At 35.6% G+C, this 27,242-nt stretch overlaps 1 protein-coding gene across 8 annotated transcripts; it reads right to left on the bottom strand.

The window, feature by feature from the left end:
- Positions 1–473: 473 nt before the first annotated feature.
- Positions 474–27,242, bottom strand: LOC137284754 (casein kinase I-like). 8 transcript variants are annotated; one of them, XM_067816721.1, is made up of 10 exons: positions 27,051–27,233; positions 26,847–26,927; positions 18,272–18,382; positions 15,449–15,597; positions 14,199–14,427; positions 13,802–13,972; positions 13,349–13,497; positions 11,862–12,006; positions 6,195–6,401; positions 474–3,196 (listed from the first exon to the last, which is right to left on the bottom strand). In XM_067816721.1, exons 2-10 carry the CDS (start codon positions 26,920–26,922, stop codon positions 2,973–2,975), a joined length of 1,461 nt encoding a protein of 486 aa, XP_067672822.1. In that variant the 5' UTR covers positions 26,923–26,927; positions 27,051–27,233; the 3' UTR covers positions 474–2,972. The 8 variants fall into 8 exon arrangements, with proteins under 8 accessions (XP_067672822.1, XP_067672820.1, XP_067672818.1 ...); XM_067816719.1 differs by lacking the exon at positions 6,195–6,401 and having other exon boundaries at positions 18,275–18,382; positions 27,051–27,242; XM_067816717.1 differs by lacking the exon at positions 6,195–6,401 and having other exon boundaries at positions 13,343–13,497; positions 18,275–18,382; positions 27,051–27,237.

Here is a 27,242-nt window from a genome sequence, read left to right as displayed (position 1 = left end):
ATTGACCATTTTAGTCTCAAAATTTTATTCAACAACGGATTAAAATTGTTTAAAAAACGACCGCTAATATTGGTTTGTATGACAAGGAGATAAGCCCAGAAGTTGGAGCAGTGAAACATGCACAACCAAACATACTTGTTCTTGGTGATTCATTTAATGTGCATATCCCCTTGTAATAACACAATAATTTGGATCTGAAACTATGATCGTTTGTTAAACAACTTTCATGCTAAGTTAAATAAAATGTTCATATTTAAATGTTCAATCACTCGAGATAGAGAGAGTTAGTTCTATGATGATTTGGCAGGAAAGGAGAGATATGCGCACAAGTCTTTCCCACGCTTTAATGTGCGAAACATATTTCCAAGATTCTTCAAATATGCATATGGGATTTTTTTCCCTTTCTTTCATTTTCTTCTCAAAACTCGGGTAATCTGTTTGGCATGAACAAAAAATAGAGACCAACAACCATGTACAGTGAAATTTGTTTATTGATATCTTACAATATAATATTAATACAGGGGTAGAAAACACATAGTAAGTAATGAGTACATGACAGACCAAGACTGTAGTACACTCCATCCACATAATACAAGAAGAAACAGAGGGGAATGTAATGGACAGACTGACACAATGACATGACAAAAGGGAACACAGGCAGTGTAGCAATAATAAGGTGTCATGGCCCTACAGCCTCTCTCAAGATAGCTATGCCTTTATGACAACCCAACACATCCATCATACATGCAAATAGCATGCAGAGCATGGTTAGATTATCATGACCCCTAAGGCACATTTATCTTGAAATATAGTGTATTAAATATATCATACAGACAGCTTGCTTCTGTCCCTTATGTCATGCCAAAATAACATAAAACATCAAGATCAAATCATTGCCTTAATGATATGGTTTATCAAGAATTATCATGATCCTTATTGTACAACACTGGTGAGACAAGATTTCATCGACAATATTCATGAAATTCTTGCAGTTTCCATACCATGACCCCTAAAAGCAAGATTCAGTCTATCAGTTTTAAGTTACCTACAATTTCATAAAGTAGTAAACAAGGCTCCTGTTTTGCTCAAAGACCAACTCATCTTACAAACATTTTGATTACCCTGCATAAAATGACAACATACTGTAGTGTACTATGTTGTAGCTATGAAGCATAATCTACGTGCATGCAGGTAGTGGACATTCTGCAAGATAATCACTGCTGCTACACATTTCTAACTTTACTACTATTGTATAGTGCCAGAACAGACTGTCCACAACATTCTGGAAGAAGAGACTTAGACAGATTAGAGAAAGAATTTATGGGAGTATAAACTGACTCTAGCCTCACAGTACTTTGAAACATGAATTGGCTCATTTGCAGCTATTAGCAGGTAAACCTTCTGAACTTCCAAACCATCCAAATTTTAAGAGCTGTAAGCATGGAAGTGTCTATATTCAGAAACTGATGGAGATGTTTTTGGCAATAAGGTCAGCAACATTTCATAACCTTACAATTTATTCATAAAAAAGTAAAATCAGTTTTAAAATTTTTTCAATGATTTTTCAGGAATATTCTAGGTAATGAAAAATATGACACCTAGTTTTAATTAACAGTCTCTAACATCTTCAAACTCGAACTGCCAACACATGAAGACAGACAATATCCTTAGTGTAGATTACAGCCTATAGTGTGTGTTGTTCATTATGTGATTGATAATGTTCAACATCACATTCTCAAAGACACTTTTAGCACAATACAACAAATTCATTTAAGGTGTTCCAAGGGTTCATATTAATCATCAAAAGTGGAAACCATTAGTCAGAATACATATCTTACTAAATCTTACCAAGAACGCATAGCCCAACACGTATATTAAAGGTTTAAATAATCATATCCATGAGGGTGATATGCGTAACCTTAATACTTTGTCTATATGCAATATAGGTACAAGACTAGATCACAAATCACAAGTGTAGTTCAAATAGATATCTTAAGGTGAAAGTTAAGACATGTCCTATGTACATCTGTGTTAGCAATGTTTAATACACCAAGCTAGATCTAGCTGAGATTCCAAGTGCATGCCACAGTTGGCATGCTTGGTAGTAAAATCACCAACAGATACAGTTACATGGAAGTAAGAACATTTTGGAAAATAATAAAATTTGGCCCTTTTTAATAATCAATTTTCAAGTCACAAAACTTGGAGCATGGTCTGTCAATGAAATTTAAGACACAAGGGATTTCTTGTGAGCAAATGTACAAAGCAGATCAACAATGAATGAAGCGATGTGATTGCTACACTTGAGCAGACTCCCAGTAGACAATGACAGCACAGAAAGAAGAAATCAAGTAGTCCAGATACAGGCCAGCCTTAAATAATCATGTCATTGGATGATATTTATAAATTCAGTTTTATGTACAATATTAAAATTACATAATCATGATAATCAGTCACAAAGATCGAAATCCAAGCATCCACACACACAGTTGGCATATACACAGGTAGTTAAAACGTCAAATGTTCACACTCGCACATGTTGAATTTGAATCTTGCGCTCATGGCTGGTTGTGACATTATTAAGTTGTTTTGGTCACGGTAAACTCATGTGTATTCTCAATCTTGTTATAAGTGACAGTAGATATACTGCCTCAGTACAACTTATCTTGTCCATTTCATCACATAAGCTTGTGTCATACCAAAGTCAGAATACTACTGTAGGTATATGAAGTTGTCTATCACTCTATAGACACACATTAGTGGAAGCTTTAACTTCCCACAGCCTTACAAGGTCTGTCAGCTCACTTTACTCCCCAAGCAATGGCACAATCAAGAAACATCATGAAGTCAAAGTGTCCAGTGTCACTGGGTAGTACAGATCATCCGTATATATAATGTCGGACCCGATTTTTGGCAGGAATGGGTTCAGTGTGACTGAGAGATCAACGTCCGTCATCCCCGCAGGCCTCTAGTCATTTGCGGATTTGGCGAGATGACCCAGAGCGCGGAGGCACTTCTTCTTTTGACGCACTCCCTCGTCTGAGCCCAGAGTTGATTGGTGTCATCATGCCCTGCTGCATCTGGACTGAGGACATGCGAGTGTGTTCACGTTGAAGTTCACTGGTAGGAATACCTCTGTGTAGTTTGGTGCTGGTGCGCCTCTCTCTTTCTCGGGATATTGGCCTTGGGGAGGTGGCTGAACAGAAACAAAAAAGATCTCAAATTAGCAAAATTCATCTTGACATCCATGAGTAGATTATACACTACCACATTATAGCCAAAGTACATTAATGTTCATTAATGACACTTTACCTGTAGGCTCCACATTGAATATTAGTTACATGAGTGCCTTACCAGGGAAAGTATTCAAAATATAAATTTTCAACATATGTTCTGATATTTAAAGAGTCAGAATTTGTTTACCATTCATGAATCTGTAATATGAGGAGAAAAATCAAAAGAAGTTTTATGTAAACATAAATACAAACCCTGATCAGAAATAATCTAAAACTGAGAATTTCTTTTCTCAATGTTCCCATATTTGTACAATGAATGTTTTCACCATGTCTCTGCTGAACATAAAATCATTACAAAAGATACTTATGTGTCAAGCATGATTGTTCATTCATATAAACTACAAGAGGCAACCTGTGGTAATAAGTCCTTACACAGCTTCATGGCAATCACAGAAACATCTTTACATTCAAATAACAAACTAGTACATCTTCAATGAACATGATTACCTTGTCAGGAACAGACATCAGGTGTTAGAAACAATACTTAAAGAATAATCTGCATTGGTAAACATCACAAATTGTACAGCTATATAGAAACAATTTATTTACAAAATGCACAAATACATAATGTACAACACATACTGAAAATGTGTTTTGTAACAAAAGAGATCAATGACTTTCTCGTATCAAAGATAAGGGGGAAACATTCATACTCTACTTAATAAGATTGTACACTGTCTATGAATTCAAACAATATTTTGAGGTATATCTTCCATTACCTGGCCATAGTTCTAATAAATTGATTGATTATGATCCTGTCTCCATGGTATCAACATGCTCAAACACAGCATGAAACCCTCCACAGGTAAGACTCACTTGAATCTAAAGCTACCAAACAAAAATCAAGTACGTAAAGAATGTTTTTTCTTATTTTGTACTCACTTTTGATACAAGAAAGTCTATCTGGCAAAAAGTGCATTGTTTTTGGCTTGTATTCGAAGATAGTGATATAAATGAACCAGATTAACTCGTCATTTTACAGTAAAATGAATGAAAGTAACGTATCTTAAAGATCATGTATGTCTGGTAACCAACATGGTAATGAAAATAAATTTTAAAGGACAGGGTCAGAATGCTCACATTCATGTTAATGATTATGACAAATGGATTTTGAAAATAATAAAATTCAACAAAACATTACAAAAAAATTCTCTACTTTGCTGAAGTTACTTAACAACTAAAAATTGATTTGTCACCATAATAAAACTTCAAATTACTAAGTGAGTAATTGCAATTGTTTGAGCATCACATTTTGACACATACTGTCATTTACATTGTGACACTAAATTTAAAGCATTGACATACTCAAAATGACATGTACTTGCCTAACCCTTTGGTATTCACAGCACCGATTACCACTGATTGCAAAAAATACTTTTCATACTAAATTCATCATATTATACAATAATTTTCTTGGTACAAATGCTGCGCACATTTTGCCATCAACACATCTGTGATAATCACTTTTTTAGCGTTAAAGGAGATATCATGTAAACAAACTGAACTGACAATGTATCAGAAACGGACTCCATGATTCCTCATACAGTCACTTTCAGAGAAAAAGCATGTTCACGAACAATGTTAAAATTACATCACTGTTGTTACTCTTAATCCTTACACTAGGTCTGATCAATTAGCAATCTTGTACCATCTCACTATGTTACATAAGAACACAATAAAATTCTTTTAGCACAATCACACTGAATATAATACAAATTTAATATAATAATATTGCACAATCTATACAAGCCTATACAGGTTTCACAACATAAGGTTCTAATCCCCATTGAGAAGTTATTTTCAATACACAAATGTTTTCTACCCACATATAGTTAATTACTGTGTACCAGCTGCAGGCTCGCCTGCCCCGGGAGGGTCAGATCTCCATGTTTATTTTAGAATGTTAATAAAAATTTGAAAACAGATCATGAAGAAATGCGCGAAAGGTCCAAATGTAATGTGCAGATTACTGTTTATACCTAACCCAAAAGAAATCTCGAAAACACCAAATTCTGTTTTCATACATTCCAAAGTCTTTTGCACAAAACACTGACAAATCATCCATCAATTCCAAGCACAAACACTCATTCTTTGGATTGTACTCACAAGCACACAATATGCAACAGAAGCCTTCAGTGAAAAACAATGAAGGAAACATTGAAATTGTTAGCCTTTCTAGTCATTATATAAAATATCACTTGGTCTACATTAAAATAGTACAAGCCAATACAGCTATCCAATGTATTCTCTTTAGTCACTTGCAGTTACAAATCAGAATGAATGTTTTGCAATTAACTATTCAGATCATTCCTGCAGAGCTGAAAAGAAAAATAAATGATATCTTACTTTACAAACTTCATTTCATTATTGTTAGCAAGATTAAAAGGTTTCATAACTTGTTTCACAAATGCAAAGAAGAATCTTTCAAAATGCCTTCCATACAATGAATCATCTTTGTACATCCTGTAATAAATAAAAAATCTTTGACAAAGGATGAATTCTGGTACATCTGGCACATTAAACTTCTTGAGTAAGCTTGATCAGCCTCAGTACAACACTTTGGTGACAGGCTTCCCCTGTTCAGTGGCATGGTAAAAATTCAACACTTGTACAGGATGTTTGAAACTGTAGCTCTGACCTGAAGTCAAAACTGGACCTGGGCCTGACAGACAGACAAACAGGTAGACAGCTGAGATGAATGCTGGATTGTATGTTGCCACTAAGATACCTCCTTCACCATGTAACACAGAAACAAGAACTGTAGAAGGATGATGTTGTCAACACAGTGGCCACAAGCAAGTCAGTAGTCATGAACCAAACCCTCACTCACTCAGCAAGGCATTGGTTAAGGTCTTTGTTTGAGCGGTGCACCCCGCCCCCTCCCATCTGCAGCAACCCGGCGTATTTTTGAGCCATCAGCACTACTCCCTACAGGCACAGGCAGTCCTGACCCCTTCATACTAAGCCTCCCTCCAGATGAGGGGGTCGCCAACCTATCACTGACCCTACTGTCTGTAACGCCCTCCTGTGACTCGGAACCTTTTGTTGCTAGTGACAACCGTGCAGGCAGCCTATCTTTGGGCCGAGACGGCAGACCACGAATGTCTGAGTGAGGAAAGAGAGAAATCAAGTCTTACAAAGCTGACGAAAAAGTCTCAGAAAGGAAAAGAAAGATTTAGCCATTATTTACTTGGATCATAAAGAAATAAACAAAATTACTGGCCAAAATAATTCACACTTATGCAAAATACAATGACATTACTTGTGGCAAAATAAATGCTTTATCAAAAGAAACATTATATTCTTACTTCATAGGCATGAAATAATGTGCCACTGCAGAAATAAGATTTGTGGAAACAAGGTACTGAAAAAAGCATGCATAGCAGTGAAAAAGAAAAAGAAATTGAGCAATATAGGGTGCATGCAATAGAGACAAGCAATACCAAGCACCAATACCATGCAAGGCGTGCCGGCATCATAGATAGATATGCTGTAAGTCAGCAGGAAGGCGTTAAGAGACTATGATGATTGTGCTGATGATGACAGTGAATGATGATTCATCGTAAAAATTGATAAACTGCAATGAAGCTAAAAGATGACTACTGAAAAGTAATTTACAGAGCAAGATATTTTGGGGGAGAAATCATCCCAGAAAGCTTAAAAAAAAAAAGTTTCCCTCGTCTCTCCAAACATGAACCTCACCACCTAAAACCTTGAAACTTGGATCATGTTATCAGTTAAATCTTTTCACTGTGATATGTAAGATATACTTCAGTACAAATATATCTTTGGGTTTTGTCATAATATTTATAAATAACTTACAGTAATAAAAAACACATTCCACAACAGACAACTAAAGGATTATCAACCTATTTTCATTCTGCAGCATAAACTTGAGACATTCCAGAATTGGTCATCCCTTTTTACCGGAGATAAGAGAATACAAAAATAAAAGCAGAAAAAGCAAAAACCTGTGCAAGATACATAAGAATTTTCTCTTGAACAAAAGCTACCTGAAACTGAAGCAACTTTAAAAACAAAAATGTCTCCTGATATAAACCTAGCATTCACCACTCAAAATTCACACTCAAAATTGTCTTCTTGCTCACGTCATCGAGTCACAATTCATCCCATTAAAAAAATGTTCAAAATGATGAGCAAATCCTGGAGAATGGTGACTGAAGAGGTGTTGAATCAGCTCCAATAAGAATATAATGAGAAATCTTGAGAAAATGACATGAAAAATTTAGACATATAATTGAATTGAATTGAAAGTAACACTCCAGTACTTATTTTGCACCTTATATTTTCACCTTCTCATTCTTATGCATAAACAAGAGTCAACATGTAATTTCAATAATCGACATACCAGAATGTGCTGAAAGCATGTATCTTCAATATGTGTTCTATCCCATGTAATAATGTAATGGATGGATGAAATGGGATGTGTAGTGATGGCATGATGCATCATGATGAGTACATGTACATGCCATGCAGAATTTCTGGGAACTGATTCAGAAACTGGGGTCGAATACACCCCATACAAGATATGTCCTTTAGTAACTGGGTACAGTTATTACTACAATTGTTCACTTATGGTCTCATTTTTACACACATTCTGTAATGATAAGTGAACTACTGTTTTAGTTGTCAAGTGAACTCAAAAAGGGTTGTTATACTTCTCAAACACATCACTCAGAGCTCCAAATAAGCTTTTGGTCCTATGGGTATGTACCCATACATTTGAAACTAAGTGGGTAGTTTCAAGTGGGTATCTATCCTTTTAGATACCCACCATATTTTTAAAATTCAGGTGTTCATTATAACAGCATAAAAGTTGCGACATTTTTATTCAGTCACTAAATAAGATAAATCCTCCCAACAATACAAAATTATAGCTAATACAGCTTTGTCCGTTTGTGCTTTAAGAAATAATGTGTCTTAGTCTACATCTGTTTTGATGTAAAATAAGATACCAAGATGGATATCAGATTATATAAGACCACTCTTCACCAAAAAATATCCCTGTTCCCATGGTGTTGTTTCAATTCCATGCCCAGAATAGCTAAAGTTCATTTAAAATATCACCGGCAACTGATTCTGATTGTGACACACATTACTTGCCTATTAATTCGTCTAGTACTCAAATGAAATAGCTTTCTGGTTGTAAAGAGTTAAAAACTAGGTGTTTTACTATGAGTGTGCGGAAGCTTCCTGCCACAGTTGCACTTGTTCACCATTATCAATTTGTTTACACAAAGAAAACAGATATTTGATCGGTTGCTATTTACAGATGGGCTATCATTTGAAGGGTTAACAAACCACAATTGGTATTATGTATCTCTTGTGCATTATATTTGCATTTAGAAGCTTTCTAATCATGAATATTTAGAGATGGAAAAACTTTATGTTTGATACGCTTAAATTGATATGATACTTAACATGATTTTGATGTACTGGGTAAATACACATTGTTATTCTGACAAAGCGTAAACGTAAGTAAAATAAGTTTTTTTTATCATATGCTGGCATTTATTATTCTTGTGTATTTCACCTTTTTATAGCGTATTTTATGCAAATAAGCAGCTTATGTGGAGCTCTGTATCACTGCAAATTTTCTGTTTCTAACATATCTGCATCTTCGCAAAATGATTGAGCTAGCATATTACAGATTTGAAAGTGGATGGGAAGTCAGCATGTAATCTACTTTGGGTTCCATTTACAACAATCACTCAAGATAGTCCTCTAAAATCTTTATGATATTCCACAAAAATGCATGAAAATGAATGTTGAAGGACAAATTTTGTCCCCTTCAAACCAACTGAATATGTAGTATTGGTAACTTCTTTATATTACAATAGTGACATAAAAGACTGAAATCATACAAAATATTCTCAAGCAGCAGATATGGTCAATTGCAGTAATTCACAATGCAATATCACTGAAAAGAAACATCTCTGCAAGTATCTGCTGCATCCATGGGTAAAGAACAACTGACTGACATTCCATGTTGCGTTCCCTGAACTAAAACATATGGACCCAAATGAAACATTACTTTTGTAATTGAAACAATGATCATGAAATGTCAATGGATAACCTTCTCATGGAAAATTTGTATTACACAATACCTCAGTAACCTAAATGTTTCTATTAATTTCAAAACAATGAAGGCAATTGTGGATGGTTCTCTTTCCCTTTATCAAAATCAAGATTGGGAAAACCATGACTAATGATGAAGACAGCATGCTTTGAGTACTAAGAGTATGTTTTCTTTCCACAGAACTTAAAATTAACATGCTTCACGGCATCAGAACATGCCAGTTTCCAGATTTCTTTGCTGCTATAAGATCTGAATAAAATCCATCCTAAAGAAGCTTAAACTTCATTTTAGGTACCTAATTTTATCTCATACTTACTAGCAACCAGTTAACGACTTGCTGTTGTTTATGAAATATTTATTGATACAAAGTCATCAGAACGGATGACTGATTAAATTAATTAATTAATTTATTAATGAGCAAAGCAACATTTTCATTCAAGACAGTTAAGTGAATATGTACAAATTCTGACGAGTCGAGTGCTGACGTCTCAAATATTATGCATCACTCGAAGTACATGTCAGTCCCAGCCATTCCCTGTTATAGTTATCATCATCTGATCTCCGGTTACAAAAATCCGTTATATAAATACACAAGGATACGAGTAGGAAATTTGGTCCCATGAGATTCAAACAACAGAAATCTTGTATACACAAGGCAAAGTCAATGAGAAGTTAACTGGCTTAACTAACTGATCCAATTAACAAACCAGTACGGCTCATGCCTTCCCATAATCATAAAGGCGGATTAGTGAGATCTATAAACATTGCATTTCATTGTGATAGTATTCAAACGAGTTCACATTTTTTATATTTGTTTTCATTCTCTCAATCACCTAATGTATTGTTGTGCTATATTTTGAGACAATGTGCTGAATATAGGAATAGTTCAATATTTTATCATCTTTTTTCTACCCTCAGACATACCTATGTCTTGAATACATTGGCAAGTCAAATCTATTACTTGTTCCCCAGCTATTCGACTCCTCAGGATTTGCCCGTATTTCTGTCATAAAGCAATGAGAGGGAGGAGACTGAACTTCCCCCTTGACTAACTGTACCACCATTTGAACTGCATATGATGTGATCACAGGCGTCATTTCAATTACACAGATTACACCTAATATTATTTCTAATATTCGATTCCACAATTTTGTACATTTAATTACATAAGAAAATGTTTTCCTTCCTCTGGCAGAAACCTTGTTATTTTACTTTTGACAACTTGGACCCATTGCCAAATCATGTGCCTATTTCATATCACTAGCGAGTAGGGGCCTATTTAAGCATGGAATACTAACAAAACAGCGTTCTGAGCATGATTTAGAAACATCCCATGAATAAGGACCTAACCATTTGTAGTCAGTGAGTACACTAGTACTATATTTAATCCATCATAATAATGAAACATTCTTCTTCTTTTTGATATTCAGTGATAACTTTTCCCATCAACTATTTTTCCGACTATTGATAATTTTGGCAATATTTACAAAAGGGGATGGATGGATGTAGGAAACAGACCCTCAGTGATAACTGGTTGCTAGCAAGTACAGGTATTCCTGATACTCTTTCCAAAGATATATTCTTGACACACGGAGTAACATACGTTTTTTAGAATTAAATGTCTGGTGGCAGCCATGGTAAACTTCATTGCCAAAAGTATCTATATTAGGTTGTTCAGTTATAGAATGAACTTTGTGAAAGCTGTAACAAAATGAAATTAATATGTGATGATAGCTAGGCCACGCTATCACTTTCTTTTGGGATGTGTTGCTGATGAGCGGAAAAATACATATGTCAGCAAAAAAGGTATACCTTAAATTTTGTCCTCATACACAGTTAAATGTATGAAGTGCAAGAATAACTCCTATATAACTGTAGTTTAATGTATGTGCTGCTGCATATTTCATTTAGATGCATTTTTCAAGTGTTGATTGAAAATAGGAATGTTCAAAATTGAACATGTCAGCAAATTTATGAGTATCAGATGTACGCACTTAGTATGTGCACATGAAGTAAAGCACTATCGAAATGTGCTTGAAAGTATCTTGATATCTTAATATGAAGGTCAGATTCGTCAACTGCAATGTATAGACGTTTTAACATGCCAAAACAGAAAACACTGAACCTTAGAGACAGAAAACTGAAAGTTATCCTCAATGCTCTGCTCTTATTGACATAACGTTTTTTTCCTTTCAAGTTGAGCAGTTGTACAAAGTTTACCTTTTTCTCAGCACAAACATAATGGCAAGAGTAGGTTTCTTAGCTCAAGTTCAACATATGAACAGAACCATTGCCCCTCTCACCGAGGCTAATACAAATGACGAGTTATGTTTAGCGATTCAGTAAAAATCTGATGGATGAACATAATCTGACCTTCACAAAGTGTGTACTTAATGACAGACTGAGAAAATAGAGTATGAAGATTATGTAGCATGCATGAATACAGAAAGGATGTTGGTACTCACAATTGAAATCCCCTGCAGGTGGCACTGCCCCAACTCCTAACTGATCACTACGGACTCGACCTGGAAGTGCTGTGCCCTGCAATGCCCTTGATGTTGAGCTATGTAACTTCCTGTCTCTATCCAGGTCCTCAGCTCCTCGACCTCCCTATAAAACAAATGCTACGCAGTAAGAATAGCCTAAAAACAATTGAATGAACATGCAAGACTTTACCTATTACAGATTCATGTGGCCCAAAGTTTTGTCTATTACACAAATAAATATTGTTTGTCGAAGATGACAAAGGGGGCAAAAGAACCTGAACAGCCTGAGCGAGTGAGTTTAGTTTTATGCAACAGCAATAATCCAGCTATATGGTGGCAGTATGTAAATATTCCAGTCTTGACCACACAATCAAATGATCAACAGCATGAACATTAATCTGTGCGATTGGGAACAGATGACATGTGCCAACAAGTCAGTGAGCCTGACCAACAGAACCCGTTAGTCACCTCTTGCAACAGGCTGAGTTGCCTTTCACAGCAAGCATGGGTTGCTGAAGGCCTATTCTACCCTGGGTCTTCTACCCTGGGTCACATACTATATGAAGTTTGTGACTTACTATTTAAATATATATTATGGAATGAGGAAAAGCTTGATTTCATGGCATTACTTATGCTAGGTTCATACTGTCGTGCGATCAGTTACAACTTCTCTGAAAGTTTTGGATTCGAGGTGATGTGTGTCAACATGGTCTCATACAATTTGTTGTGGCTGGAAGCCATATTGTCACAAGTGGTCAAATAAGGTGACACAAGATATCCACCACTATACATTGTGATAGGATGCTCCTATATGATAGGATCATCATGATCTGGGTTCCCAATTTGGGATGTTCAGGTACGTGCAGGTACGGTCCAATATGTTATTCACAAATTGATGCACACTTTTGCAATTGAATACAATTGTGATCGTGATGACCATGATTTGAGTTACAACTGGACCAGAAAGGTATTTACACAATGCAACTGACCATGGACTTGACTGTTTTTTCAACTTGTTCAGAGTGAACAATACAACCCACAACCACTGTGGTGTTTGTCTTGTCCATGATAGATTCACCACAATTTGGAAGCATGATTAGCAGCGATATGTTGAGTTTTGTTATGATGCAATGTGATCCTAATATTTTCTACAATCAACATGATTGAAAAGACTGACTTCAAGATCTGATATGATCCAATAGGATCACCATGACCATTTTGCTATTTAAGACCAAATTTTCAATGGTGGCGTAAATCGTGACAATGTGAACATAGCATTACAACTGGGTTTTCCAGGAATTTCTATCTTACTGATATGGTTTTCAGTCCTTTTTGGCATTAAGCATTTAATATTTAGGCATAAATGTGAACGACAGGTAATGATATTTCTCATGGATAGAAATTTAATGATTAAATTATGAACTTGAAGGTTGAATAAAGTAATGAATGATATAACTTACACTTACAAATTTTAACATATTCCAGTCGAAGACGTAATCATATGTGAAACCCTGTCTGTGGAAGAGATTACGGAATAGCTGCCGTAGGTATGAATAGTCAGGTTTGTCATCAAACCGAAGAGACCGACAAAAATTCAGGTATGTGGCAAATTCCGCTGAAAGTATAAAAGTCAAAACATAAGCATTACATTTGTTTCTACCTCCATAACCATTCCCATCACAATAACCAACATTTTTTATTAAAAAAATGAAAAAGAAAAAAAAAAGATATCTATTTTTTATGAACTGATATGGAGAAACAAACTATATCCATGTCACAGAAGAATAAGTAGTTTCAAATTGTCAAGTTTCTGTTACTTTCTAAAACTATTGCTTTAAAACTTCAACACTAAAGATACCTATAAAACAAACAACAAATTTAAGACAACTGCCCAAGACAACATGATCAATTAAACCTACAAGGGAATCCTTTGCACAGTTCCTCGATTGGCGTAGACATTTTCTTTTCACTGATTCTTTCATATTTTTGTCTTTTGGTGGCTGCTTTCAAGCCCTGCCAGGGCAGACTTCCTCTAAGGAAATACATGAACACGTATCCTAATGATTCCATGTCATCTCTTCTACTTTGTTCTGAAAGAAAAAATAAAAAATATATATGATAGTTGACAACACTGAAAATCACCTAACTATACATCTACATTTGAAAGTTTTGATGTATCCACAATATTTACAACACTGAATGGCTTTATTTGTGGCAGAAATCCATACTCTTAATATTTTGTGAAACACAATGGAAAGACGAGAACTTATTTTTTTGTTATCACACCAGTATGATATTTAAGTAACTGGAACCTACCTATTCCTAAATGTGTGTTTATACTGGCGTATCGTGCAGTTCCAGTGAGATTCTTGTTTTCCCTGTACGGTATGTGCTGGTGTGTACGAGCATCTCGATACTTTTTGGCAAGACCAAAGTCTATAATATATACAAGATTGCCTTTCTTGCCAAGACCCATCAGGAAGTTGTCTGGCTTAACATCTCGATGAATAAAATTTTTTGAATGTATGTATTCAATTCTGCTGATCTGAAAATTAAGTAAAAAAGAGAATGAAGCAAAGGTTATAACATCCAAATAAACTTATTTCAATCTGAAAATAGCTCACTATTCAGGATGCAGCTCTTTGTATATGAAAGAGTGGTTTACATAACAGTCATTCTAAATTCAGTTTCTGGAACTTGATGGTCCGCAGCTGTAAAACAGCTGCAATATACATTGTAAACTGACAATAACCTCACCTGATCAATTCACAAGATTTGATATGGGTAACACCAGTATTGGAAGTATTGACTTTAAATGCTATGTAGAAATTGGACAAAAGAATGAAGTCTAATTTATTTGTATTTATATTGCACACATTAATTGATTTATAGATATTTTCACACCTATCATAACTCCTGCTTGACAAGCATTAGACGAGTCATAATCTGACAAATGACCCGAATTTGCATATATGGGAACGCTCTCCAGAACATTCCATTTGAAACAAGAGGGAAGTAGGTTGTCATCTAAATATTGGAACATTCAATGTCCTCGTGCAATTTGTGTTGTGACGGTGTTTTGCTCAACTAAATTACTCTACAAGAAACATGTTAAATACCAGCTTTATTGATTTCACGCCAGTCAGCATGTATTGCATGTGCTTAATTGCCAATCTACCTGTAACAACCAAGTGTATTCGTCTGGATTACTTGTCCCGCCTGCTTGTTACATACGCGTTCACTGTGCTGGCTCATCTAATACCTGTCAAGCAGTAGTGTCACTTTATCTTTACATCAGATCACTGATAAGGGCGGCAACTCTTCATGCCAACCCATGGTTTCACTTGTCCATATAGGTTAGACCCCCAGATGACTGGCAGAAAACAGGACCATTCTGATTAAAGGCATTAACCATATCTGACATACCTTCAACGGTTTTACTTCAATGGTCATTTAAACGTCAACGAAAATACTTTTCCATCACCACTTATCCTAAAAAATTTCTTTTAAGTAACCTTTTATAAAATGTTCAGTAATGCTGTCTGCAAACAAATATCCAATCTCACCAATTGATCTGCCAGTAATAGCACTGTTTTAAGACTGAACTTCCGTGAGCAAAAGTTGAAAAGGTCCTCCAAACTTGGACCAAGAAGCTCCATCACCATGACATTGTAATCTCCCTCTGCCCCACACCACTTGATTGTCGGTATGCCCACTGAAACAGAGTCAAGCGGACCATGCTTCACGTACCTTACAAACATCAGTGAAAAAACATGAAAGATATTCAAACAAAATGAATGACTGCGGGTACACTGACAGATCAGACACCAAAAACTTTCAACCAAAGAACTCCTGTAATAGTTTCCATTTACATGGCCACATATCAAGCGATGAACACAAATTTTGTGATATCCTCATACAAGAAAAGGAAGGTTTCCCCGATCCTATGACTATTCCACAGGAAATATAACAAGCATTTGTGAAAGGATAATCAATGAAAATCTATGGGAGTATGGAATAATTTATCTGGGAGGAGTATAAGGACAATTCTTTCATGAAGTAATGATGAATTGAATCAAACATAACCAGGAACTAACAAATGAGGACACCCTTACAAAAACAGATATTAACATGTTCCAAAACAATCCTTTCATAAGAATAGAATGCATTCCTCCACTAATCAATAACAAATAAACAATAGTAACAAACAAGTCACAGATAGCATCACAATTACAAAAACATCTGACTGTGAGTCTAAGTGTAAAATAATCATAAATGGTGATCAGATATATCACATCAATGTTCCAATAGTAACTTCACTTAATGATTCCTATTAACTAATGAAAATCTCCTTTGTCAAATCTACTTTAAGAAGAATTATGATAACATACACTTCCTATTTCTTACTATCTAATGACTATTTCTTACTATCTTCTTACTATAAATGATTTTGTTACTGTTAATGTCATGCACAACCAAAAATTCAAGTTAATAGGAAATGTGGGGGACTGGACAACAATCAATGCATAAAACAAACAACAACAATCTAAAGTTTCAGACCTTGCAGACAAATTATATATTTTTTATGAGATTGATACAATAAACATGTAAATAAATTTGAAAGAAGCTTCGACTTTACATTTGACAACCATTCATTGAAACTTAATGCAATATTAAATAAATGTTAACCAAAATATACACAAAAATGCTATGACATTTACGTGGATCATCCTGTCAATTACTTTGCATCTTGAATTGTTTCATGCTAAATCGCTCATGCAAAATTGAAAACCTATTCACAAGCAACTGAGGAAAATGAAATTATCAGCACGCCGTTCACAAATTTTTTCAGTGATATCAAAACTGTTTTGAAAACTGCTGAAAATCTTGTATTCCCCCATCCCCTTCCCAATTCCTCAAGTGCTTTAATAATACAGTCGAACCCTGTTTTTCGAGTGAAACCAAAACGTTCAGATAGCAAGACGCCCAGTTAATTGGACCAAACAAGCAAAACGTGAAAATTAAATGAAAGCAAAAAAGCTTTCATGTACATATATCAATAAATCAACAGTCAATAGCAATAACAGCAAATCATCATAACATATATGTGTACCGATAATACATGGACACGCAGGTTGCCATTTGTCAGGCTGTCTCGTACGTAATCATGTAGCGCGTGGAGCTTCAGGTGGTAAGTTAGATGAAAAACGTAAATCGATGAAAAAAAAATCTCTTTTTTGACAACTGCATAATCTCTTTCTTTAATGTTAAGTGACCCAAAAACATATGACACAGCGTCGAACTTATGCTGTCTGCAGAAAATTAAACTTCTGGATGGGATCACGACTTAGATCATGTAGCAGGCTATTTTTAACCTGCACCGCGACAGATAGTAAAGGGCGATAAATAATTGTTATATACAGTACAATTACAGTGTAGTTTACCTTAATCCTACTTAACATGTGTTTTCGTTAGTGATGAGATGTTCCCACAGGCGCCAAATCCTAATGAACAACCTGAGTGACACGCTTCCCTAGTGTTTTGATGGCTAAATAATGAGTTCACATCAAATACCTTCCGATAGATTAAGAGTGAAATCACCTAGTTGTGTGGTAAACGGTAGTGACGTGACACATACACATGCATGTTGCACAGACCTCTCCATCCAGATAACTGGATAATCTTTCAAGGGAAATCTATAGGAACAGTTTGAAAATTCATTGTCCGCATCCAGAAGCGCGGGTCCGGTGAAGCGAGTACAATTAATGAACGTAAGTTTCTGGATATGTGGGGTCAGGTCCGAGTAAACAGGGTTCGACTGTACATGCGAACAATGTTAGTATTCTTAGACAAAATTCTTTTTGAAAAAAAATAAACAACATCTGGGGGCTCTTTTTCATGATAGCCTGTCCATAGAAAAATAATCAAGCTGTACCCACAAACTGTTTAATAGAGTGTGGTTACATAGATCACTTGCTGAAGAAAGCTATACTGCATTTGAGATTTTGATCAATATTTTATTCAAGACAGCACTAAATACAGGACAAACTCACAAAGATCTCACCATTACATCAAAATAAATACACAGATAAATAAATTTGCTATGTTTGTTGGTCCAAACTCTTTCCTACAGAAATAATAATTCCAACCCTGTAAACATGTAATAAAAAAAATTAACATGTATTCTCATGGAATTCCTGGCCACTGACATATTCCAATTAATCCTGACCAGAGAGACAAGCGTTGACATGCTTCCAGTAACGGGCTGGCCAATGCTGCCTCTCGGGCTGCCAAGGTCCAGGCTGTCACCAGTCCATCCAGCCAAAACATTGATTAGATCACCCTAAGGTTAGTCCATGCAGCACTACAAAGAAATGAGAAACTCTTACCACCTCCCTGCATCATCCGATAAATCTTGCTCTCGATGTGGAGCTGTGGGTGCTTGGTCTTCACACATTCTAACTTGATAGCTACTTCTTCTCCATTGGAAATGTCAGTACCTTAAAAACAGAGAGAAAAAGTAAGCAAAATGTAACTTTTAAACACTACAAAGAAACAGATGTCACTTCCAAACTACAAACTAAAACTAACCTAAAAATCAATATACTAGGGATGGTTGACTGTAATTAATATTAATGATTACAAATGTATCGAGTAATGAAAATTGGACTTGACCACAGCTTATACCATGTATCATATATCTGAATAGGAACATCAATAAAGTAGATGTAAAGCTGATATATTTTGAATGACTTGATATAGTTTCTCACAACTTAATGTGCATTTTCTAATGTCTTGTGACTTCGTGTTTTCATTAGTATCATTAAATATTTTAAGCATTTATCAGCTTGAAAACAGGACATTATATGCCACTAAGAAAGTATCTCTGCTAGGGCTGCTCAGTATTACTGGTATACCGATATACCACAATACCCTTTTCAAACTATCTGTATTGCAATACTTTTCCTGAGAACCCGTATATTGAACTAAGGAACATTATATTTATGGTTAGGTCAAAATCTACATGTATAGTGTTGAGCAAAAAAAAAAAAAAAAAAAAAAAAATGAGACAAGTTTTGATTCATCCTGATTCAATAATTGCATAGAAAATTTACGCTAAATCATTCACAATCAGTCAGTCAGTCAACCATTTTCATTAGATAAGACTCTTCAATCCGCTGAGGCATGGAATTTATATGATTGTCCGTGAGGTCCTCATTTAGCTCGGACCACCTTTCATGAATCACTCGTTTCCTATCTGCAATGTCTTTTGGTTCCAAATTTTCCACTTTGTCCTCGATGATTTGCCAGACATTTTTTATGGGATTCAGATCTGGTGAAGTAGCCAGAAATTCGACTACCTGAAAGCAGTTCTGACGTGGCCAAGCTTTGGTGTGGGCGGATGAGTGAACGTAGGCATTATCTTGCTGCACTACACAGGGAATTCCACTGTCATACATTTGAATCTCCTCTTGCAAACGTTTAGAGTACTTCCTTGAATCAATGTGGCCTGTAATTTCAAGAACTGGTATAAACCCAGATTTCCTGATCCCACCCCACACCATCACTGAAGGGAAGAACTTGGGGCACATTATTTTGCATTTTTCATTCTGACACCACTTGTCCCTTGTGATCCTGAAAAATTGTAATTTCGATTCATCTGTAAATTTCCAGTTTGAAAAGTCAACGTCATCATTTTGCTCACACCAATTTAGTCTTTTCTTCTTGCACTATGAACAGAAACTTTGTCCTCACTTTCTTCACAATTCTTCTTTTTAAAACTCCGCCTTACAGTTCCTTCAGATACTCCAGTACTCCTTCAAGGGTTGGCATGCTCACCCAGTTGTTTTACCTGATCGGTTTGGATGCACCGCCACCAGTTGTGCGGATCATCACCTTTCATTTCCACCAAGTTTGCAAGGACGTCCCAATCACAGCCTACACTGAAAACTGCCGGTAGCTTGAAATAGGGCAAGAAGTCAGTAAATGGTACTCCGAGGAAGCCTAAATATTTTCCTGTAACTTCTGAACTGATCTGCACCCTGCTTCATATAAAGCGACATATCAGTAACTAGGAAATTGTCTGCCACAGCGTAATCACATGACCTGGCCCAATTAAAGGTGAGATAATGCCAAATATGTCATACTGTGTCAGTGCTGCAAATTATCACCCAAACAAGTTTAAATTCATCACACAGCGACAGAACACCCCTCCCTCAACCCTCATTTCTTTTTTTTTGCTCTGAGCTATACTCTCCCTGATAACAGATATTTTCCTTCGCTTTTTAATGACATAACTGCATACTGTAAAAATCATGTAAGACAAAAGGCTTAATCAACAAAAAAAAACGCATTGATGCTAGAAGGTGTTACAGAATCATGTCAAATTAAAACATTGCAAAATGTGTGGGTTTAGGGTTGTTAAACTCCATTCTCAGCAATATTCCTGATATACAGCTGTCAAAATGAATGGAATCAAAGAAATAACTGAACAAAAATACCAACTTTCGGGGTTTTGTACATAAAGGGCAAATTTACAACTACATGTGATTACATAACATAGTACTTCTGAAACAAAACTTTACTCTAAACAGTGCCCCAAAGACATTATTGTAGTGTCACATGGTGGGGCAATTGATTGTTAACAATTGTATGGCTTTTAAAGTACTTCACAGGCAACATTTGGCAAAATACACATAAGCATTTTATTCAAATAATATACTGCCATGTACTTATGTCTGAGATGCCACTAAGTGTAAAGGCAAACATTGACAGAACTATCAGATACAGTTGTTCTGCATCAAAGAGTTACATTACCTCACATAGCAGAGGTATAATTATGATTGCTGTAGGCATAAATTTTTGTTCAAAACAACAAAAACAAAGTATTCTTGTCTGTAAGCAGGGATTTACAAGACACAAATTCCTGCATCCTATATGCATAAAATTTGACAATGAATGCAACGAAATAGATTGGCATCTGGGAACCCCATCTTGTAGTCCTGGACCCTTGAAAATTGAGAGGATGAGATGAGGACGTTCAAATACAGGACTCAAGATAAATCCCTGGTAAGGCTGAATGTAAACTGTTTGAAACAACAATAAAATAAAATTATATGAAACATTACAAGAATGTACTTTTACACTCAAATTGATGTCAACTTCGCTCACTCCTCATTTAGTGCATGAAAAATCCCTTTCTCTAACTCTACTCACCAACAAAATTAACCTTTGAAAATGTCACCAGCTGAAGTCACCAATGAAAGTCTTTACCATGAAACCGAACCCAAATATGAGCTAACAGCCTCTAAGTTTAGCCAAGATTGCTAAGAACAGAATTTCTCTTATTCACAATGTTCATGAAATTCATACACCTAAATGCTTCTTATGATAAAAAGATGTTTTTTTCTGTAGGGATTTCTACTGACATAGATCATACAGATCAATAATCATCAACTGAATATTGATTAAAACCAGAAGTAACTTTGAGCAAACATTCCCACTCAAAACCTAAAAGAAATCAACATGTAGATATATTTAGGCTTGGATTACAAACAAACCATCTTGAACACTGTTTAATAGCAGCCTATGAATAAAGACACAAGTTACTGTACTGTGTGAGTAAATTAAAATGATAATTTCATCACATCAGTTTATGAATAAGAATATCAAAGACAATTTTCATCACATCTTTGAGAGGCAATTTTGTAGTGATGATTGATAATTATTTTTTTCCACTGACGATATTTCCCATTAATATCACTCTTTTTTTTTGTCAGACCATGAGAGCTGGGTTCAAAGCCGTGCATTCTCTTACACTCGTGTGTCACCTTAATGTGGGAGGAATGCCTGAAGTGATGACTTACTACTGTAATAGGTGTAGGAAAATCAAAATGTTCCATTTGTCTCTAAGGTGCCATGCCTAAGTTGTAACAACTGGCGATGTTGCTGTTTGTTTCAGTATTGGAAGAAAACACTTGACACTGGATGTCAAACTTGAGATCTCAACTAAAATGATAATGGAGACAAAAAAACTATTGTCTTAGAGTCTATCATGTACCATGGATTGAAATAATAACACTCCCCCAATTATTACCAATATGGAATGATAAATCCTCATGAATCATCTCAAAAATCCTTGAGTTGACATACTACACATGCATATGCTTCAGGCAAACTATTCTCGAAATGTTCATAGCAAACTTCTTTAACACATTCTTCCAACATTGACTAGGATCAAAATCAACAATTATCAGGGCTATGAACGTTTCCAGATAAAAGTCCAGGTATTTTATTAATATTTTACTTTCATTTATCACAAAACCTACAGGGATAAATCTAAATGATCATTAGGGGTGTTACGAGTAATTGAAATAATCAAACATCTTCACAGTGACCAAACGACCAAGCAATCGATCAAATTTTCTCACAATTGAACACAAATGATTCTGGAACTACTGTTTTGATCTTTGGAACTACTTGATAATGGAACATATCTTCAAAGTTGTCAGGGCCTGAAAACGTGAAAATGTCTTGAAGACTCCAAAGTTCATGTTCATGACATATTAGTCATCACTAGTGTTGCACCAATTGATCAAATATGCTCCCGATCCCAGTCACAATACAAAAAGTTAAGTCTATTTATAGCTTGCCATGGGAGCAATCATTTTCTTCTTGTGCAGGTACTGGCTTACAGAATAATAACAGTTTTTTAATTACATGTTTGAAGATGCAAGCATTGGATAATGTTTCTTAATTGCAGTTTTGCTATGAAAACATGGTTCTAAAAACAATGCATACTTCTGGGAACATAACACGTGATCAAAACTAGCCATCTGAATGGTTGGCCAGACCGTCAACAAAATGCAAGCTTTCTTGCACTTGTTTTGTGTTTTGACCGTTTGCTTTGAGAAATCATTTTGCATTTGTGAAGTCTCAATTCACGTTGAAATCACAAACATGGTTGGAAATGGATTGCATTATTGATATTTTCACATCTACTCTTAGATGCACAGCCGTTCAATTTCTGTATTAAATTTGACATCTTGATTTTGAGTTCATCTTTTCTCAATTTTTGTTCACACAAATAATTGATGTACGTATCGTAATAACAGTAAAATAGTAATCTAAATTCTAGTTGTCAAATACTCCATGACTTTTGATATTTTTTTGTCAAAGTGTTATTTAATGCTATTTCTAAGAATGGTTTATGATCTTGTGTCATAAAGTATATCTTTGTCTCAAGCGATCATGTAGCAGTCGTTCCATCAGCTGGTCTTGTGTTCGTAAATCCACACTTGTAATCAATCATTTATTGATTAACTGATTGACAGAAGACATCAATAATCAATTATGGTTTTAGAGGATTTTCAGGATTAGTAGGCATTTCTGAATTTAGAATGGGCCACTGCCCTTGTATCAATAGTAAACTTCAAAATTTCAATGGGCCATTTTTCATTACAATGTCCAAAATGACCCATGGCCCCTGCCTTTCTCAATCCCTGAGTCATCACTTTTAAGTAGCATGTTGCATGATGTTATGCATATCTGCAATAACAACCTGGACTAGAAAAATAAAATAACGCTAAATATTTTTTTCAATGATTGTTCTTTGGTAATGAAGCAATCATCAGTTGTGAGATTTCATCCAATCATATGACAAGGAGAATCAACTATATGCGACTAAGGCTATAAAACGCACATTCCTTAAGCAACTGAATTCAGGATGTTTTCCAATCACCTTTTAGTGGCTACTTTTGGTGGCTACTTCTGTTTCAATACCACTTTTGTTCTTGCATGCAAAGAAAAAAACAGAGGTCACATTTAGTGGATATCTGACTGAGAGTTTATACAAGTAGTTAACCCTGGAGTGAGTTGATGATGACAGTCATCAGAGATTGTCATCCATTCCATTGAAATCATGTTCCTTAAATAAAGCTCTCAATAACATTAATTTAGTCTGAGGTAAGTTGGAAGGTATACCTTTAAGTGATTGGGTACATTATCTGTTTGTCTGGGTAGTTGACAAACATGCACAAAGGAATAGAACATCTACATTTTGGTATCGACTATATACGGGTATCATTAACAAGTATAGAATAATGTTTAGTCTCTGAAAATATATAATCTTGATAAAAGCAAACAATTCCTTTTAAATGGATTAAATTGAAAAGGAGCCCTTGTGATGTAGGAGATTTAGAGCCTGAAGATACCTACACTTGCTTCATTTGTAGCTTTAGCAAGTAAAAAAGGAAAGAAGGGAAAATAATGTCATTCAGAAACTATGTAACAGATAAGAAAAGGTATTGTTATGTCTATGTTGGCTCAAGGTTTGCTTTTAAACCTACACAACTGAATGTTTTTCATGATAATACAATGGCAAATCCACACATACATCTGTTTTCATGGTATTGAAATTGTGCATAGATCAATGTACATGACCCTTTTCTAACAGGAAGAGAAACTGAAACTTGCCAATTTATCTAATACAAAAGTTTAACCTTACAAGGGGAACCATGTATGTAACAGATACTTATTTCAGAATTTAAAGGTAATTCTTTTGCTCTACAAGTACACAGTAAGAGCTCTAGATGTCATTACCAGTACATTAATTACAAAACTTTCAAAAAAAAAGGGCAACTAAGTGTACCCGATAACATTTAGTTCGCACACAATAGCCAACTACCTCCAAAGTTCATTTTGCTCTGCTTTCAAGCTCTTTCACCAGACAATATCACGGGTTCAGATTATCACATGACCTTTCTCCAAACTGTAAACAAACCTACTCTGAAATACAAAACTAATGTTCCCAATGCACGCCTTTTGTGGTGCTTCATTTATTGTTTTGGAATTATGTAATTACTATTGTACACTGATAAAGCTTTACATGTGTAAGAAATCATACCGTAGCTCTGAGCAGAGATTTCAGCATGTGCAGTCATACAACTAAAGGATCAGTGTTCAAAATTAACTTTTTTAGCTTGTGGCAAGCACTTGCTACCTGGTCTAAAAAAAGGTAGCAAAATCCAAAATCCATCTCCAGTGAAGTGGAGATCTATCCTTTGAAAATGATGGCTAACTGATGAACACATCCAGTTTCACTAAAACAAATACCAGGTAGCAGTGAGTGAGTGAGTTGAGTTTTACGCCGCACTCAGCAATATTACAGCTATATGGCGGCGGTCTGTAAATAATCGAGTCTGGACCAGACAATCCAGTGATCAACAACATGAGCATCGATCTGCGCAACTGGGAACCGATGACATGCGTCAACCAAGTCAGCGAGCCTGACCACCCGATCCCGTTAGTCGCCTCTTACGACAAGCTGAGTCGCCTTTTATGGCAAGCATGGGTACCAGGTAGCAAGTTGGTGCTACTGTGTTTTCCTTTCAGATAGCAAATTTGGATTTTAAATGGCAAATTCGCTAACCCAAAATTTTAATTTCGAACCCTGAGGATATACTCGTTCGAGGGCATTTTCTCACTAAAGTGAAAATAACTTGTTTATCACCATATGTACAGTACTTTGAAAGGACTGTGTAAAATGTGAATATGTGGTAGAGGTAGTAGGTCGGTCACAAGCAACTCAGGATATGGGCAGTTAATATAGCAATCTTCATAAAACTTTATGCTATATTTCTCTAATCTAGGATTTGATAAACACTTGCATCATATCCAATTGAGCTTGCAATTAATATATAGTAATTTCTCTGTAGGACAAAATCACAGATTTTCTCTCAAATAAGGCTCCATAAAAATCGTGACTGAAGAGAGTTACTCTGCAATAACTTTAAGGAGAACCGTATCGGTTTGGTTGGAGAACTGGACTGTGCATGAACTAAAGGTGTGACATTTGTGCATGACTTACGAAACAACTCGAACTGTCAGGATACTGACCCTTCACACAAGTCTCCTGGCCTAAAGACTAATAAAGTTCTGGAAAAATGATGCTGACTCTTAGAATCTGGTACCTGTCAAGTCTTGAGCGGTTCATTTTTGGTGACAAAATATTAGTAAGCTGACAGCGAAATGTTCCAAGGATAATTTTGATTTTCTTTGCATTAACTTTGTTACAGCAGTAAGTAAATCAAAAAAATCCTCTGAATATAAAATCCAGTATTAGGCCAAGTGGACACATAATGAAATTAGTCAGCACTTTTCACATGCATAGGTTACCAGGAAATAATCAAACTGTTGTAATTACTGAATAATATAAAAAACAATTTCCACAACCTGCTACTCGGATAACTGAATTTTGTCTTGTTACAAGTATCTAAGGTAAGTACTTGTTAGGGGCAATTCTTCCGTCAATTCAGGCTAGTTTCCCTGTAAATAATCTGACCTACACTTAAATTATATTTTCTCCACTTACTTTTTAACAGCTGAGAAAACAAAGAACGAGTTCTTGCTGTCATGCACAGGAGCAAGTTTGAAGAAAAAATGTTTTCTTCAAATTTTACATTGTACACGACAGCTGTCATAATAAGGGGAATGACACTTGGACAAGCAATTAGACTTGGAAGCTTTACACATTATCATAATAATTTTTGCTATTTTTTCAGAATTTGAGAAAGTTAGAATAACATGATTATTTCTAATATATATGTATAAAAGAAAAAAGCGCAAAATACCAATCCTTCATTGACCTCCTGTTAAAACATGCGCGAGGGAAACATAATCTAGATTGACAACAGTCCAGTGAGTTTCCTCCGGGGATAAACAAACGTCAAATGACCAACATTATACCACATTCCATCTATGATTCAATTCTTTTGAATATATAACTAACTTGACGACCATAAGGTTATGATTACGCATAAGAAATAGATTTGGTTGCAACAGAATGATCTGAACATGAGTAATATTTCGTCTACACGATCATCTGTTGTTTCGACAATGGCTACCAGTCAGACAAGAGCTCCACCTTCGTCTGATCTGTCAAACTGCAGTTTGACACATACTTACCCAAATAGATATCGCCGAATGATCCACTGCCTATCTTTCGCCCTAGACGATATTTGTTGCCAACCCGAAGCTCCATCTCCGCTGAAAACAAGACGGGAATGGGATAATTAGGTATTCTCAACCAGGTCGCTGGAGAAACATTTTCCACTGATAAACAAAAACTACCAGAAAGGGTTGCGTTACAATCCAAGCCGCCTCACTTACCTGTTCTGTGTAGGCTTCACAAAAATTGTCTCATTAGAAACCTAAGACATTAAGCCTTTGCTAGGTACTAAACAGACTCGGTTATTTCGGACTGTACTTGATAGATGCGTCCGATTATAATTCGTTCCATTTTGACCCTAGCACCGCCATTATTTACTTCCATCGGTTGGTTGCTTGACATACTACGCAGGC

The sequence above is a fragment of the Haliotis asinina genome, chromosome 5 (genome assembly GCF_037392515.1).
Source record: "Haliotis asinina isolate JCU_RB_2024 chromosome 5, JCU_Hal_asi_v2, whole genome shotgun sequence".
Classification (NCBI taxonomy): Eukaryota; Metazoa; Mollusca; class Gastropoda; order Lepetellida; family Haliotidae; genus Haliotis; species Haliotis asinina.
The sequence above is the reverse complement of the archived record's forward strand: the minus strand, read 5'-3'. Positions and strand labels throughout refer to the sequence as shown.

Bases quoted from the DNA above. Each gene is read 5' to 3' on its own strand.
- LOC137284754 (XM_067816721.1), bottom strand. From the start codon at position 26,922: ATGGAGCTTCGGGTTGGCAACAAATATCGTCTAGGGCGAAAGATAGGC. The intron at 14,428-15,448 runs GTGAGATTGGAT...CTTAATTTTCAG, and splicing joins TATTACTGGCAGATCAATTG to ATCAGCAGAATTGAATACAT. The intron at 6,402-11,861 runs GTGAGTACCAAC...TTCCTCACTCAG, and splicing joins ACCTGCAGGGGATTTCAATT to ACATTCGTGGTCTGCCGTCT.